The sequence below is a fragment of the Phoca vitulina genome, unplaced genomic scaffold (assembly GCF_004348235.1).
Source record: "Phoca vitulina isolate PV1807 unplaced genomic scaffold, GSC_HSeal_1.0 scaffold6, whole genome shotgun sequence".
In the NCBI taxonomy this organism is placed as follows: Eukaryota; Metazoa; Chordata; class Mammalia; order Carnivora; family Phocidae; genus Phoca; species Phoca vitulina.
Genome location: NW_022589709.1, coordinates 35,244,584 through 35,260,867, shown reverse-complemented (window position 1 = coordinate 35,260,867; position 16,284 = coordinate 35,244,584). Strand labels below are relative to the sequence as shown.

Sequence of the window (16,284 nt, the reverse complement as noted above, 5' to 3'; positions counted from 1 at the left end):
TTGCACACGAAAAACCTTCTGCTCCATCTGGCTTTTCTCTTGTGCCCAGAAACACATAACTCAGTCTGCAAAGATAGAACCTATAACCATATCTTTTTTTTCCACACCACCTGACTTTTTAGGCTAATTTCCAAACTTTTGAAGCCAGCAAATAATCTTTTTGTAAAGACTATTTGTACACTATTTCTTGATCTATTAAACAGAAAAATTAAGATTAGAACCTTAAAACCTGTATATACTGGTTTTTCCTAAAAATGTGCCACATAGTTTAGTATCAGGCAGTTACCTGATACTAAACTATGTGGCATATTTTCTCCATAGAGAAAGCAACCACCATAATTTTGTATGATCAAAGGGGAGGAAATGGCATTTAAAAAGGCAGGGTCTTAGAAACTCAAGTTACTTAAGCCACAAGGGAGTCAGATAATCAAACAATGTGCTTATTTTATATACTGTGGGTGCTCTTTCTGTATGAAGTATAACTATTTGGCACGTAGAAGGCACATGTAATTACACTCAACCATTCATAGATGCTGTTTTCCATTACAATATTCCCGAGTGTAGGTTTACTTTCTTTTTCAGAGTCTTAATACCTACAACTGATTAACTACTTTTTTTTTTTTTTTTTTTACAGTGGAACCATCTTTGGAAAGGGGTTCTCCCTTAGGTTTGTAAGCACAAGAGGGGCCCCCGTTTAATGGAAACCAGAGTTGCTGCTTCCCAGGTGCTGCACCAAGCAGTTTCAGTATTTTGCTCCAGCTCATTTTGGACCTAGAAAACCTTGGTGACCTTAGAATAACAGAATGCCGCCATTAGAAATCTAGCTCAAGGCCCCGACTTTACATATTTACATAAAAATTAAAGGCCAAGACATAAAATTTATCCAGTCACATACCCATTAAATATTGAAACCCAGATTGAAACACACCACTTAGGTTTTGTGAGTATAATTTAATGCAGCTCTTTTAAAGAGAATGAGAGTGAAGTACCTGATCAACTCTATGGTGATTCTGTGCTGCAGGCAGCATGTTAAGTGAGAATACTTCAGATACTGTTACAGCAATAAACAGCCACATATTCTTAAGAGTCAAATACTTACGACATTTATATTTTCACAGTAACCATTTTTAATAACTCATCATCTTTATCTGATGACCCCTTTTTGGGGCAACAATTAAGATGATAATCCCCAATTTCAGTGATCTAGTGAAATCCAACTTCAAAGGAATGTGTATTCACTTTAACAATATACACAGTGAGCAATGCCCTCATTTTCTATGCTGCCATAACAAATTACCACAAACTTAGTGGCTTAAGAACAATGTAAATTTATTATCTTACAGCTCTGTATAAGTCAGATGTCCAACATGGGAGTCAGCAGGTTACAGTCAAGGTGCCAGTGGGGCTACATTCCTTTCTGGGAACTCCAGTGGAAAAAAAGTTGCCTTGCTTTTTCCAGTTTCTAGAGCCTGCCTTTATTCCATGGCTGGAACCATCTTCCTCCATCTTCAAAGTCAGCAATGTCGAACCTCTGACCTTCCACTGTCACTCTCAGAAAGGCTCTCCACATTTAAGGACTTCTGTGATTAAAGTGGGTCCATTCAAATAATCCAGGATAATCTCTCCATGTCAAGGTCACATTTGCATAGCCCCTTAGCCAGATATTCACAGGTTCTGGTAATTAGGGCATGACAAGTTTGGGGAACCATTATTCTGCCTCCCATATAAGCAGAAATAGCAAGATAAACATTTTTTTTAGTGCCCATCTTCTCTTCAGAAAAATTAATAATTTAAATATGTTTTTATAATAGGTACTATATACAGGGGAAGTATGTAGCCCAAATTAACTTTTGTACTGATTCAAACTCAGGAGAGATGATGACATGCAAATGATTTCAACACTCCAGTGAAGTACTATGAAACCCAACCCCTTTTCCAAGGGATACTCCAATTTTAATTATCCGTCTCCTGGCATCATATCCCTTCACTAAAACAAATAGGTATTTTCAATTCTAAATTGAAAATAAAAGAAAAAAGGATTTCAAATGTTTCATAACAGCTGTTTGTTAAAGAGATTCTATTCTTAAGTTCCCTCAAAACATTTTGAGGTCTAAAGATAATTTAGCATTTATTTTTAAAAAAATTATAGTTGTATAGGATATTTTTTAGGTACATTAGAATTTAAAACCCTGCTGTTCAAAAAGTTCCTATTTTAGTCAGCCCAAAAGAGGAAAAACCCATTATTACATAGCAAAGGGACAGCTAGACACCTTGAGTGGATTTTCAGTGCAATAGATCTTAAGTGACTCTATTTTCAAAACCAAAAATAAGGTATATACTCTAAATAAGGGAATTTTCTGACTTTTTACCTTCTTTGTATAAAAAGTCTTTAAAAATACATATATGGGAAGAAAATCCTGTACTTGTATCTGATACACAAATGTATCTTTCTAATGTAAAAAACAAAACAAAACCAAAAAACCTCTCCTGCAAATTGACGGTCAGTTTATAACCAGCATCTGAGTCTACATATGGGCGTCTGAGAAGCTTTCTATCCATTAGCAGCTGAAGTGGAAAAAAGGAAGACCTGTAGAGAGACAGGGTCAACTATGCCAAAAGAAAGTTCCACATTTTTTAAAGTGTGCAAAAACTGAAATAGATCTGCAAGTCCCTCTGACTCATGCATAAAATATGCTTCATTTTTGTGTTCCTATAAAATGTCCCCAAAACAAGTATCAAGCTTTTCTATGAAGCAACCAAACATGTATCTTTTCATATTCATGTATTACACATCAGTAAATATTTACCTAATGTTTCAGAGTAGTTTTTTTTTTTTTTATGCTAGTTTAGGTAACCATATCTTTTAATTCCCTTAATGGAGAACCCGGGTATTTCTGTCCAATGCTGTTCTGTGTAGATTCCCAAATGAAAGGAAATTTCATTTCAAACTGAAAAAAGAGCATAGCATTTTAAACTAAGGTGTTTTTTTTATCCTGACCAGAAATTAATGCAAGGGACAGTTTAGAAATATGATAAGTGATCCCAAGCAAGTAGATTGTGTTCTAAAAGTTTACTCATAAGCTGAAATATATGTTTCCCACAGAAAATGATTATCAGATGTCTAGCTGGACTATGAATATCTGATTAATTAATAAGAGCCAAAAGGTAGATAAAAATTAGCAAAAATGCACTATAATTCTCAAATAAGGAAATATCTAATATGAATGCTAAATATTGACACTTCTGGAAATAACTTTTAATGTAATTTCTCTAAACTTACATATAAAATGAAGGGAAATTTTGGCTACTTTTAAGTTCCTAGAATCTTATTAACACTGATTCCATTTCAGGTTTTTCTTTGCTTTAAGTATAGTGTTTAGCACTATTTTCCTTTACTTACTAAGATTAAATGACAATGTTTAAAACATTTAGCAAAGGTCTGGCATTATGTAACCTCTGTAAAACTCATACATTTATGATTGGAGCCTCACAGTAACTGGGCAGTAATCTTAAGAAAACAAAGAAAAGACAGGATGTGTGTACATCCATGCAAAAAGAATTACCTGAGATGGTATTAACTATAGTGTTTTCGAACCTTCCTTTCTAGAAAACCTGGGTCTGAGGTTCTCGGAGGCCAGAACGAGGCAACTTAGTCAAAAGGTCACTCCCTGGCTACAGGCCTGGAGCAAAGACTAACCAAGTCCATACTGCAGGAGAAAGTAACCTCGTGAAGCAAGTGACACCCCAGAAAGCAGATGGAAAACAAGAACTGACTCATAAGCATTGAAGCAAATAGATCCAGGCCATTCTGGGGTAAAGGCTAAAGTGCTTGCCAGAGGAAGGAGGAGGGCACGGGCACCAGAGAGGCACAGGCAACCTTTTGCAGCTCATCTCTGGCTAAGTCTGTGGGCCAGGCTGTCAAAAGAACTGAATCAGCTGGACAGTTGTGAGGATAAGGAAGAAATGGGCAGAGAACGGCAAGTGCTTCTTTTAAAGAAAAAAGTAAAGGGAATAATCATCATTGGATTAATCCAGTGGTTCACCAACCTGAATGAACATTAGAATCTCTTAGGCATGCCTTCATCATGCAGAGTTCTAGGCCCTTATCCTTAAAGATTCTGATTGCATAGGTCTGAATGAGGATAATATTCAGCCAAATTTGGGAATTCACCAAATTATAGTTAGTTCAATAGATTAACCTTTGGAGCAAAATTTAATTACAGAATATTATAAATTTATATTATCTCACAAAATAACACCATAAAGCTGATTTAGAAAAACTGTATACATAAATTGTACAACCACACATTTTCATACAACAAATAGTATATGTAAATATCTGAAAATATTTTTTAAAGCCACAAATCCAAAGTAAGCAACATACAGTTGTTTCAGATATATAAAAGGTTTTTTGAAAAACTAAAATATGTAACGTTGCTTTCAAGTTTTAAAATTTGAAACTTAGAAATTATATCTGATATTAATACTATAAAGAAAATAAGACACTATGTTTTTTCTTATTTCAGAAAGTTCAAGTCTTTTCATCATAATTGAAGAAACTGCATGATCAATTAAACACTGTCGGCATTATTTTCCAAAATTTTCCATTAATTTTTTTAATGCAGCCATACACCTGAGTGTTTTGAATTATACAAACATATCCATTAGCAGTCTAAACTCACCAACATTTCCATTATACTTCTTCAACAGAATCTGAAATGAACCACTAGTAAAATAGGCTGTAAGATTATTTAGATGTTATGATGAGTTGGTCTGCTGAACTCCAGAGTTCACAGAAGAAATTACATCTTTCAATTTATTTTTTAAGAAGTAAAATTCTGCACTGTGCTAATCTGCTTTTGCATATTATTTGGAAAATGGCTATAAACGCTTTATTGTAAAGGGGTACAAAAAATATCTTATTATGCACAATGCAAGATGGAGAAAAGAATGGTTTACAAATTATTGATGAACACCAACGGGAATCATGTTTTTTCCTTTCATTATGGGCTTCTCAAAATCAAACATATTTTTCAAATTAAAGTTATATTACGAGTGTTTGAAAAATTAAATCCCTAGCTTAAGAACTTAAATGTCTTTAGATTTAAAATAGGAATGGATGATTATAACTATGTTTTTTTTAAATGTTGCTTTGGGGAACAGTCTTGATTCATTGATTCTTTCTAATAACTTTTTCTTTGCTTGCTTACTATAAAATAACATACTGTTACTGTGAGGACAATTTCTGATTCAATTCCAATGCTCTTGTATCTCCATGAGTTTTGGCATTGTTTACCAGCACCTAGGGGAAATCACATATAGGAACATTAGTATTTTGTTTATTAACAGTAACTATGTTTAAATTCATAGAAGCCAAGTATGCCAAAAGGCAGCAAGCAATATCAAACAACACAAGAAAAAGTGACTACATGCAATCTTTTCAGTCATGTTTGCTGAAATAAATTGTTTAGCCAAAGCCAACATCAAAGATAAGCACAATTTACTCAAATGCTCAATTAGTATAGATGCAACATTTTGACTGTTACCCTTCGTCAGCACTGTATAAAATGAAAGTGGTGGTTTTGTTTATAATACTGTCATCTCTAAACCCTTACCCGGAAGACCACTTTATACACAGAACTGTGCAAATGATACTCCTCTCCTTTATTTTTTTTTAAAGATTTTTATTTGTTTGAGAAAGAGAGGGAGCAAGGGAGAGAAAGAAAACACGAGCGAGGGGTCAGGGGGCGGGAAGGAGGCCGACTCTCTGCTGAGCAGGGAGCCAGATGCGGGGCTCCATCCCAGAACTGCAGGATCATGACCTGAGCTGAAGGCAGACACTTAACCGACTTAGCCACCCAGGTGCCCAATACTTCTCTCCTTTAAAACCATAGCTTAGAATTGAGGTTCTAGATTCGAGGCTCTATCAAGAAGCTTTGCAAGGTTTTCACCAATTCCACAAACTGTAAGATTTCATTTCAGTTGCTCATTCGACTACTAAAACTTTTTGGTTGTTCATTTTCAAACACTGTGAAGGGTCTGAGATTTTGCTCTACTTGCAAGCTAACAAGTTAGCCTGCACAGTTTCATGGATACTGCCAAAGACACGGTTCTCCTGGGTCAGCGACAAAGGTCTTCACCACTCATGGTACAACAAACTGCATGAGGATCAAGACATTTACATTTATTCCCCTTGGCCCCTAAGACTCACACAGGTGACCCGGATAGAAGTATATAGATTCCCACATCCGTACTGGTTTGCATTACAAAAGAGGAACCCTGAGCCCAGGAGACCTGAATCCTTTATAACGGGCCTACCCTTTACTCTGGAGGGAGTCACGTCTGTCTCCCAAGGCTCACTAGAAAAACATCCTTGAAAAGACAGTCTGGAACAAAGAGCAGTCAGGTCATCCGCTCACAGGATGCTTAGAAATGCAAGAAAAGCATGGAAAACTGTCTCCAACATTCACACAAGTTCTATCTTTTTGGTTTGCAATATGTTAATTAGAATGCCTTTCTCCAAGCATTGTTTTTGTTAATATTTCTTTAATACTGTGTTTCACTGAAAGGCAAACAGTATTTCAAGTGCTTTAGATATTTAAAAAGCTTCTCATTAATATTCATTGTATTTTATAAATTATAAGCTCAAGTTATGAGAACCTTAAACCTATATGTGTTTTATATACTCTACCTTTTTAAAAAGAATTTTAAAGACACATACATATATGTTTATATATTTAGATACCAGAGCTATCCCATGAGGAGTAGAAACTGTCACATGCATCTCATAGAAAAGACAAGTAAAATAATATTTCCAAAGATAGTATCAAGACCCCATTAAATCCTGCTACTTCCAAACCTATCTATATATTTGCTTCCAGTGCAATGGTCATAAAAAATACCACAACCAGCACCTAGTACCTTTGTCTAATTTTCTTATTCTACATAGCACATCAGGAGAATGTATTTCCCACAGGTTAAATCAGTGGTTCTCAACGCGGGGCAATTACTGGTATCATTTGGCATGTCTAAAGACATTTTTGGTTGTCACAAGTTGGGTAGAGGGAAGAGGATAGTGCCACTGGCACCTAGTGTTTAGGGTGGCTAGGAATGCTGCTATATATCCTACAATACACAGGACAGTAACCCTCACCCCTCCTCCAACAAAGATCCAAAATGAAATATTGTGAATAAAATCAAGGCCTTACGTCAATAAGCTCGTAGTCATTTTTGGCATGTAAGTGTCTCAGTAGATACCAACGTGCAGTTGATACAATAGACTTGGGATACCCAGGCTGATACACCACTCTTTCCAAAAGTCGCCGCGTCTCTCTGAAAAAGATATTTAGTCCAAAGCATCTAAATTAACATAAGATATCTCATATACTAGTCTCACACACGTTATCTTTCTCATTCTTTTGCCCACGTGGTACTGATTCCTTCATGAATTTTTTTTCATAGAATAAAGGTAATAATAATGGCTAATATCTATTAAGTGTTTATTATGTGTTGGGTATGACACTAAGTATTTTACACATATGGTCACATTGAACATTCGCTACCTTGTAAGGTTAGCTTGCTATTACTATTCTTATTTTGCAAATAAGTAAATTAAGGCTCATTCCAAATCGAAGAGGGGAAAGGCTCCTATTTTACGAGCACTTCTGAGTGCTCTACCTCTAATCCTTTTTGAAAACAGACTGAAAACAAATCCATAAACAATACAAAAATAATCTACATCAGAGTCAAAGTGTATATCAGGCTTTTTAGTATATGCTTTAACAGACAAGTACAATATGTAAACCCATGTAATAAAAGGCTGATTTACAATTGTGTTCTAATTTTTCTTTCCTTATTTACTAACACCTATGACTCCAGAGACTTCCGTACTAACAGACACAACAAAAATTGTGGTAACTTCAGAAATGCTGAATAGGAGGATCTTATAAATAGTAATTGGTTCGAAGCAGAAACTGAAGAACTTGTCTTGAAGATGTATCTACATATGAATCACACAGTAAGCACACTGTTTTTTTCTTTGCGTGTATGTTGATTTGGGCTGATTTTTGGTGGTGATAAAAATTATGGGAGGTGCTAACAGATTACAAGGAGGTAGAGGTTAAGGCCCTCTAAGTCACCAACACTGAGCTTCAGCAGAAAGAGTTCATTAGGAAGTATAAATTATAGCCTAAAACATTTCTGGGTGAAATTAGTCATACAAAAAACTGACCAAAAGTAAATAAATACTAAATGGTTCTGGAACTGCTGATTAGCCATAGCCTTAATTCTTCCTTCACTCCTATTTTGGGATGCTGATGTGATCTCTGCCACATATTTATATGTATTAAGCTCTATGTCTACAATATCTATCCCGTTGCAGTAACGTAATGCTCCTAAACCACTGTTTTACCTATAGTTGCTCTGTATTATGTGTAATATCCATTAAAGCTACATCTTATTCTCAGAATTTTAAAATGTTCTTGCTTGTTTTTTCATCCATATGATCTTTAAGTAATGTTTTTCAAATTTATTTCTGACCCCATCCTCACCTTCCAATAAAAAGATCACTAAAATTTGTATATTGTAATCTCAGAAACTTTGAGTTTTTCTAGATATAAAAACCTCATTATTTATAAACATAATTCTGTCTTTTCAATATTCATTACTTTTTTTTCATAGCTTAGTACCTTGCATGAACTTAAGTCAATCTAGCCTTGAACTTCAGTATTTTTATTTTGTTTCTAGAATCTACATTACACTGTTGGTGTATCTGAAGACAGCAAAACTCCAAGCCCTTCTTCACTTGAAATGCTGTCATGCCCAATCTCTCATATTCTATATCTGTGTACCAAATTATTTTTTGTAAAACAAATATAAGACTTTGCTTTCTTCCTACTTGGTTACTTCGACAGCCTTTCCAAAGTAGTAACACCAAGTTTGTTACACTAACTCTAAATCTTTGTTTCCTTGAGGGACTGAAAGTGAAGAAACATTTCCAAGAAAAAAAGGGAACAAGAATTCTTCATACCTTGCCCCCATTTTGCGGTTGAATTGTAACAAAGCTTGTAAAAAGACAGCCAATGGACAAAAGCAAAGTTTCAAGGCCTCAGTTGTAGCTTCTTGAACCAAAGATGACCAGTGATCATTGGAAATATTAGCCTGTAAAAATATAAGACATATATTAAATCAAGACTTTCAACATGTTTACCTTAAAAGAATGAAATTCAACACTCATTTATTAAGTGCCTACTTGTCCAAGTCATCATGTACATGCTACAGGGGCCATGGTTCTACAAAATGATTACGATCTGATTCCTGCCCTTAAAGAGCTACAGAACAGGGCAGACTAGAAAAAAGGAAGGTTTCAAAGAGGAATATTACTTAAAAAACACTAAAATATTTCTTAAAAGAAAATGCACTATTCTACTATATAGGTGAATAAAATCTATCAGTCACTAAGCCTCTGGGATCTAACAAATATAAAAAACTCAATTTAACATGACTCTTTAATTGGTAGTGATAAAGTCCCACATTTCAAAAATTATCTAAAGAGAAAGAGAAGGCTGAAATAAAATCCCAAAATAGAAAAAAGGTACAAAGCAGATCACAGATAAATCAAACTCATCAATACTGAGAACTTTTTAAAGAATTTCACTTTATAAGGAAAATGTTAAGGTATCTACACATCACTTATGTTGCAAACTTTAGTTTTTTACAATATGTACTGACTCAGAAATAAGATAAGTGTGTTCTAAGGAACAATAATGTGAAGATAAAATGGTGAACAGTCTGCTGAATTATGTTAGAAGAAAAAATGCACTTAAAATCTTTCATTAAAAACCTCAAACGCTCATTAAAAACTAAGATTTCATATTTACAGTTATCTAGAGTACACATTTTAATAAAGTCAATAGGATGAGTCCATTTCAAACACTAAATTATAAAAAAAATGTTAGAGCAATAAACTGAGTGCAGTATAGGCAATACATTACTATGCATGTAATCAAGAAAAAGGAAGCTATAAAGATAATAAATTTGAAAATAAATTGTAAAGCATCTTCTATAAAGATGGAAGCAATGAGACCTTGGGTACATTTGACAAAGAAAATAAGGCAAAGCCCAAAAGTAATAAGACTATTCCTAAGAGATTTTTATTTTTTATATTATTATTTTTTTAAAGATTTAATTAATTTATTTATTTTAGAGTGGGGGTGGGTGGGAGCAGAGGGAGAGGGAGGGGAAAAGAATGTTAAGCAGACTCTGCGCTAAGCATGGAGCCCGACACAGGGCTCCATCTCATGATACTGAGATCATGACTCCGACACTCAACCAACTGAGTCACCCAGGTGCCTCATTCCTAATATTTTTAAAAACCAAGAACACAAAACTCTCACTGGTTGCTTTTATAATATAGTCTCATATAAAATATTCTATAAAGTTAGCTCAAAGATTACTATATAAGGAAAAAGTTTCTATATGTACTTGGTATATTAAACAACAGAATGCACATTTTTGTCTCCCATTGTGTCTTTAAAATTTGTTATATGAGGAAGCACTTTATCTCTGTCCCTGCGTGTATATTACAGTAGGTTCTGTGATTCTGATACCTACTTTTCTTAGAGTCATCACAAACAACCTTAATTAGAATATCTTCTTCCTTTCAATACTTCAACCTTCATTCAAAGGTAGTATTTGCACCCTGTCCCACTACAGTTCCCAGGCAGGGTATGGTTACAGATAGCAGCAGATGGCTTGCTCCTCATCCCAACATTTACCTTTTCTTGCCAATTGTAGTTTCAGACAGCTACTGAAATGCCGGAAGTCTATTTGACTGGTGCTACTGTACGATGATGCCTTGCTCTCTAGGCCTGATAGGTATTTCAATCTCTTTTTCTCATCCAGGCTTTCCTGGCTTTATCAGAGACTCCCAATTTCATGGGTAGTCTCTTATCTGCAGGACCAGCTATGTAATCTGTGGAGCCCAAAGCAAAATAAAAATGCATGGCCCTTTGTTCAAAAATAATTAAGAATTTCAAGATGGTGACTGGAGAGCATTAGACCAAGTGTGGGGCCCTGGGCAACTGCATAGAATGCATGCCTGTGAAGCAGTCCTGTTCATCTGCAGCTCCACTAACCTGGACAAATATACTCTATTTCACTTACTCTCCACATCCTCTAAACAATCTGGAAACCTCTAGTTGCCTTTCTGCCGAGATGCCATCACTCCTCTAGGAGGCCCTACTGGATAGGATCTAAGATAACTCCTATGCCAACTCATTTTCACACTGGCACCATTCACTCGTTCCAACAAACTCCAGGAGTGCTGCCAAACCCAAGTCACAGCAACTCTCCTTCACTCACTCCATGTTGTACCCAAGCATATACTCCTATCCACCTTTGGGATTCACTTACTGCAGACCACTCTCTACCAGAGCATGTGCTCATTTTCCAAAACACTCTCTTTTCCTCTGTCCTAACACAGCAGGTGGAGAGCCACAAACTCCTGAGGTTATGTCAGATACCTGTCCATATGCCTCCAGGACCTCAGAGGCCACACATCAAAACCTCCCTTTCTCTGAGAGAATTCAGATAGATTCTTTTATTATTATTATTTTTTAAATTAATTAATTAGTTAATTAATTTATTTATTCACTCTTCAGCTGTTTATCCCATAATCAGTTACCTTGGAGGATGAAACCCAATTGTGTACAGACTGAAAGCAAAAAATACACACTTTCTCTCTTCCTCACCTTTGTGGACATCTGTGGGTGGAAATGTGCCACAGAGATGGAGGGAAAACACAATAGCTCTCCCCCAAAAAATTTCTTCATAATCCTTCTCCAACTTCTAATCCTTTTATAGCTTCCTTATAGGTTAGGCTTCTACTCACTTTGGAAGTCTGTACCTTGATCTTCTATCTCATTTTGGAATCTGTTATCTCTGAAATCTAGTATTTAATATCTTAGCTGAACCTCTCAGTTTAATATCCTATTCATATATTATAACACATACAGGAGCCTCTCATAAAAGTGTAATTTTACAATCCTCATCCTCTGTACACTGCCAGGTGTTTACCATAGAAACATGCATCTCATATTCTTTTACAACAACTGCTGGGTGTCAAATATTACAGTAAGAATAATTAGACTCGAGCAGTGTTTTAAAGTTTACAAAGGCATTTGTAAATGTTATTTCATTTGATATTTAACCCTATAAGAAGGCAAAGTAGTATTATTATCTCTACTCTTACAAGGAAAAAGAAAGGCTCTAAACAGCTGAAGTTTTCACAGGTAGTAAATCGTATAACCAGAACCAAAGCCATTAGAGAAAATAATTTTTGTGGCTGTAGTGGGTAGTGGGAGAAGATGGGGTATGTATGGGTATTACTAAACTGCAAGCTAATTTCCTCAACTGTAAAATAGGATTACTGTGAATATGAAATAAGTTAGTATGTATCACACACACAAACACTCAAATAGAATATCATATACGCTGTTCGGCAGTTTGCCCCCCAAAGCACACAATTTAAACATTTATCTTAAAGAGTTTTCCATACTAGTACCAAAGACTTCTAGATTAATATACCTAACTTTGTATCAAAAAACAGATGTCAAATCAAAAATTACTAGAAGTCCTTCTTACAGAATGTCAAATTTAACTGAGAAATGACTGAAATGTTAAATTACTGGCACCTTTGTCACAGATGAGTACCTGGGTTAATTCTAATTTATCAACAGGAAACAAATATGTATATTCTGCCATAATTCAACTTTAAATTGCAATCTTTGTTTTGTTTTTTTTCTTCCCCAAACAATGACAATGTTCTGCTGGAATCTATGGATTTACATGACTCTTATTTCCACCAAAAGCCCAAATACAAAGTCTATGAGGAGGCCACACGAGAAGGTGATGAAACAACAGGAACTCAACAGAAAGCACTATCATCTTAAAGAAAAATAAAAGAATCAGTTTTTCACGATCATAATTATAATATGATCTTACCATGCAGGCTTTTAAAGCAAGCAGAGCTAGTCTCAAGAGACTCGACAGCTTCCCACTCCAACTGCCCTGTTGGGATGCTACTTGTAGACTCTTTCTATAACACATCTCTGCAGCACCCATCATTCCTTGGGACTGATATATGTGTGCCAGCCACTGAGGAACAGAAAGAGAACAGAACCAAAAAAATTTTAATTTAGTACATAGTCTGGTACTCTATTTCCAATAAATTCAATATACTTTGATGAAGTTAAATTTTTAATTTAATTTTGTAAGTTTTGTGCCCCCCCAAATCCAAAATTCACAGGTTAAGAAAGGAGTAGACATCTTGCCCACTCTATCAGCAATAGCTTACTAGCCACACCACTTGAAAGTGTTAAAGAGTCTTCCATGATGGCCAAGTCAGGAACAAAATCAAAATGGAATGTAAAAACAGATATATCATGTAAATACTGATCAAAAAGAAGTTTGTATAGCTGTATCAACCTCCAACAAAGTATATTTTAAGACAAGAAATATTAAGAGATAAAGGGGTCTGTTTCATAATGAGTAAGAATCAATTAATTGGAAGAGGTAACACTCCTACATTTGTATTCACCTAATAAAGACACAGAATTTATGAAGCAAAAGTTGACAGAAATGAAAGGAAAAAAAAACACTGAAATGCAGAATCAAAGTTGGAGATTTTAATACACCTATCTCAGCAACGGTAAAAGAAACAGACAAAAAATTCAGTAAGGATATAGAAGATTTAAACATAATCAGCTTGACTTAAATGATATATTTGGAAGACTATACTCAGCAACTGCAGAATACACATTCAGTGAAAATGTGTATTTTCTAAATCTGACCATATGCTGGGTCACATTTCAAAGAACTGAAATTATACAGTCTACTCTGATTACGTGAAATTAAACTAAAAATCAGTAAGAGATAACTGAAAAAAAAATCATCCTCTCCCATATTAGAAATTTTACAACATGCTTCAGAAAAAAACATGGATCAGGGTGCCTGGGTGGCTCAGTTGGTTAAGTGTCCAACTCCTGATTTCAGCTCAGATCATGATCTCAGGGTTGTGCTAAAGATTCTCTCTCTCCCTCCCTCTCCCTCTCCCTGCATTCCATTCGCTCTCACTCGGGCACACACTCTCTCCCTTAAAAAAACAACAACAAAAAAAATACCCCTCCCCTCAAAATGAAAAAAAACAAACAGAAAAGACCTACATGGATCAAAGAAGAAATCCCAATGGAAATCAGAAAACATTTTCAAATGAATGATAATGAAAGCACAACATAAAATCTTGGGGGATGCATATACTGGAGAAAGACGGAAAATCTATGCTATAAGTTTCTATCTCAAGAAGCTAGGGGAAAAAAAAAATCTAAATCCAAAGAAAGCAAAAATAACATAGAAAAGAAGTCAATAACATGTAAAGAAAGTATAATGAAAAACAAAACAAAAAGTTGGTTCTTTGAAAAATTAATAAAACTGCTTATTATCAAGAAAACAATTTAGAAAACACAAATTACCAATATAAGAATGAAAAAGGAAAAAGCATTACAGATTTTCCAAACATTACAAAGAAGGTATCATGAACAACTCTATGCCGATAAATCTGAAACTGAGATGTGCTGGACAAATTCCCTGTAGTTCCAACAATGCTAAAGAAAGAGGAAATCTTAAAAAAAACCTTTCCCATAAAGAAAATTCTTGGCCCAAATAGCTTCAATGGTGAATTCTTCTGAACATTAAAGAAATAAATGTCACTCTCACACAAACTCTTTAAGAAAATAAAGAAAAGGAGAATTAACAACATAGATAATAAAACCTAACACAGACCTTAGGAGAATGAAAAATTACAAGCCTTTCTCTCTCATGAATATAGGTATTAAAAATTCTTTAAACAGTCATTAGCCAAGTGACTCCAGCAATATATATAAAAGGAATAATACATCATAACCAAGTAGGATTTCTTCTAAGAATGCAAGGTTAGTGTAGCATTTGAAAATCAGTGCAGTACACTTCATTAACAGAATAATTAAAAAAGAGCCATTCTAATAGATGTCCCTCCAAAAGATCTGTTAAAACTCAACATCCATTCATGATAGAAAACAAATCTCTTTTACCAATTTAGAATAGAAGAAAACTTCCTTAATCTGATAAATATATATCAGGTAAAACCTATAGCAAAAATCATATTAATTATAAATAGTAAATGCTTTCTACGTTAGGTTGAGAATAAGAACGTTCACTTGTCTAACCACCACTTCTGTTTAACACTGTATTCAAGGTTCTAAATAGTGCAATATGGCAAAAAAAAAAAAAAAAAAAAATCAATACACAAATATTGGAAAGAAAAAGTAAAACTTTATTATTCATAAATGAAATAACTGTGTATACAGAAAACCTAAAATCATTTCAAAAAAATAAGTGAATTCAGCAAGGTTGTTGCGGGTCAAAATATAAATATCAACTGCATTTCTAAGCATTTGGAGCAAGCATACAAGAAAAAAATACCATTTGTAATCAAAGAAAAAATATCAACTAACTACTAATAAATTTAACATAAAAATGTAAAAGACCTCTACAATGAAAACTGTAAAACACCACTGAGAGAAATTTAGAACCCAAATAATTTGAGGAAAATACCACATTTGTGGATAGAGAAATTCAGTAGTATTACTTTATCAATCCTCCCCAAATTAAACTACAGATTCATGCAATTCCAATCAAGATCCTAGTGGGGCTTTTGTTTGTGGGGGAAGAAAGCAGGGTAATTGACAATCATATATAATTGCAAAAAGCCTAAAATGACTTTAGACACATGAAAGAGAACAAAAAAAGTGAGAGGTCTTAATATTACCACCACACATAAAAACTAATTATAAAGCTATAAGCAAGAATAAACAAATAGATAATAGAAAAGAAGAGGGAGCCCTATAAGACCTACAGATACAGTCACCTGATTTATGACAAAAGCATCACTACAGTTCAGTGGGGACAGAATGGTCTTTTCAAGGAATGATGCTGGGACAATGTGATACACATAAGAAAGGAATGGACCTGGATCCTGCAACATTAACAAAAATTAACACTGGATGAATCATATACCTAACATGTGAAAGGTAAAACAAAAATTTCTTTTTTTTTTTTTTTTTTTAAAGATTTTATTTATTTGACAGAGAGAGACACAGCGAGAGAGGGAACACAAGCAGGGAGAGTGTCAAATGGAGAAGCAGGCTTCCCGCCGAGCAGGGAGCCCAATGTGGGGCTCGATCTCAGAAC

At 34.7% G+C, this 16,284-nt stretch overlaps 1 protein-coding gene across 2 annotated transcripts in view; it reads right to left on the bottom strand.

The window, feature by feature from the left end:
• Positions 1–1,312: 1,312 nt before the first annotated feature.
• Positions 1,313–16,284, bottom strand: part of TTC37 (tetratricopeptide repeat domain 37) — an 84,143-nt gene continuing 69,171 nt past the window's right edge. For both annotated transcript variants that reach the window (XM_032403979.1, XM_032403980.1), the window contains 4 exons: positions 13,003–13,155; positions 9,029–9,159; positions 7,209–7,332; positions 1,313–5,302 (listed from right to left, as the gene is read on the bottom strand). In XM_032403979.1, the coding sequence (XP_032259870.1) occupies positions 5,228–5,302; positions 7,209–7,332; positions 9,029–9,159; positions 13,003–13,155 (483 nt within the window). In that variant the 3' untranslated portion in view covers positions 1,313–5,227. The remainder of the gene's footprint in view (positions 5,303–7,208; positions 7,333–9,028; positions 9,160–13,002; positions 13,156–16,284) is intronic.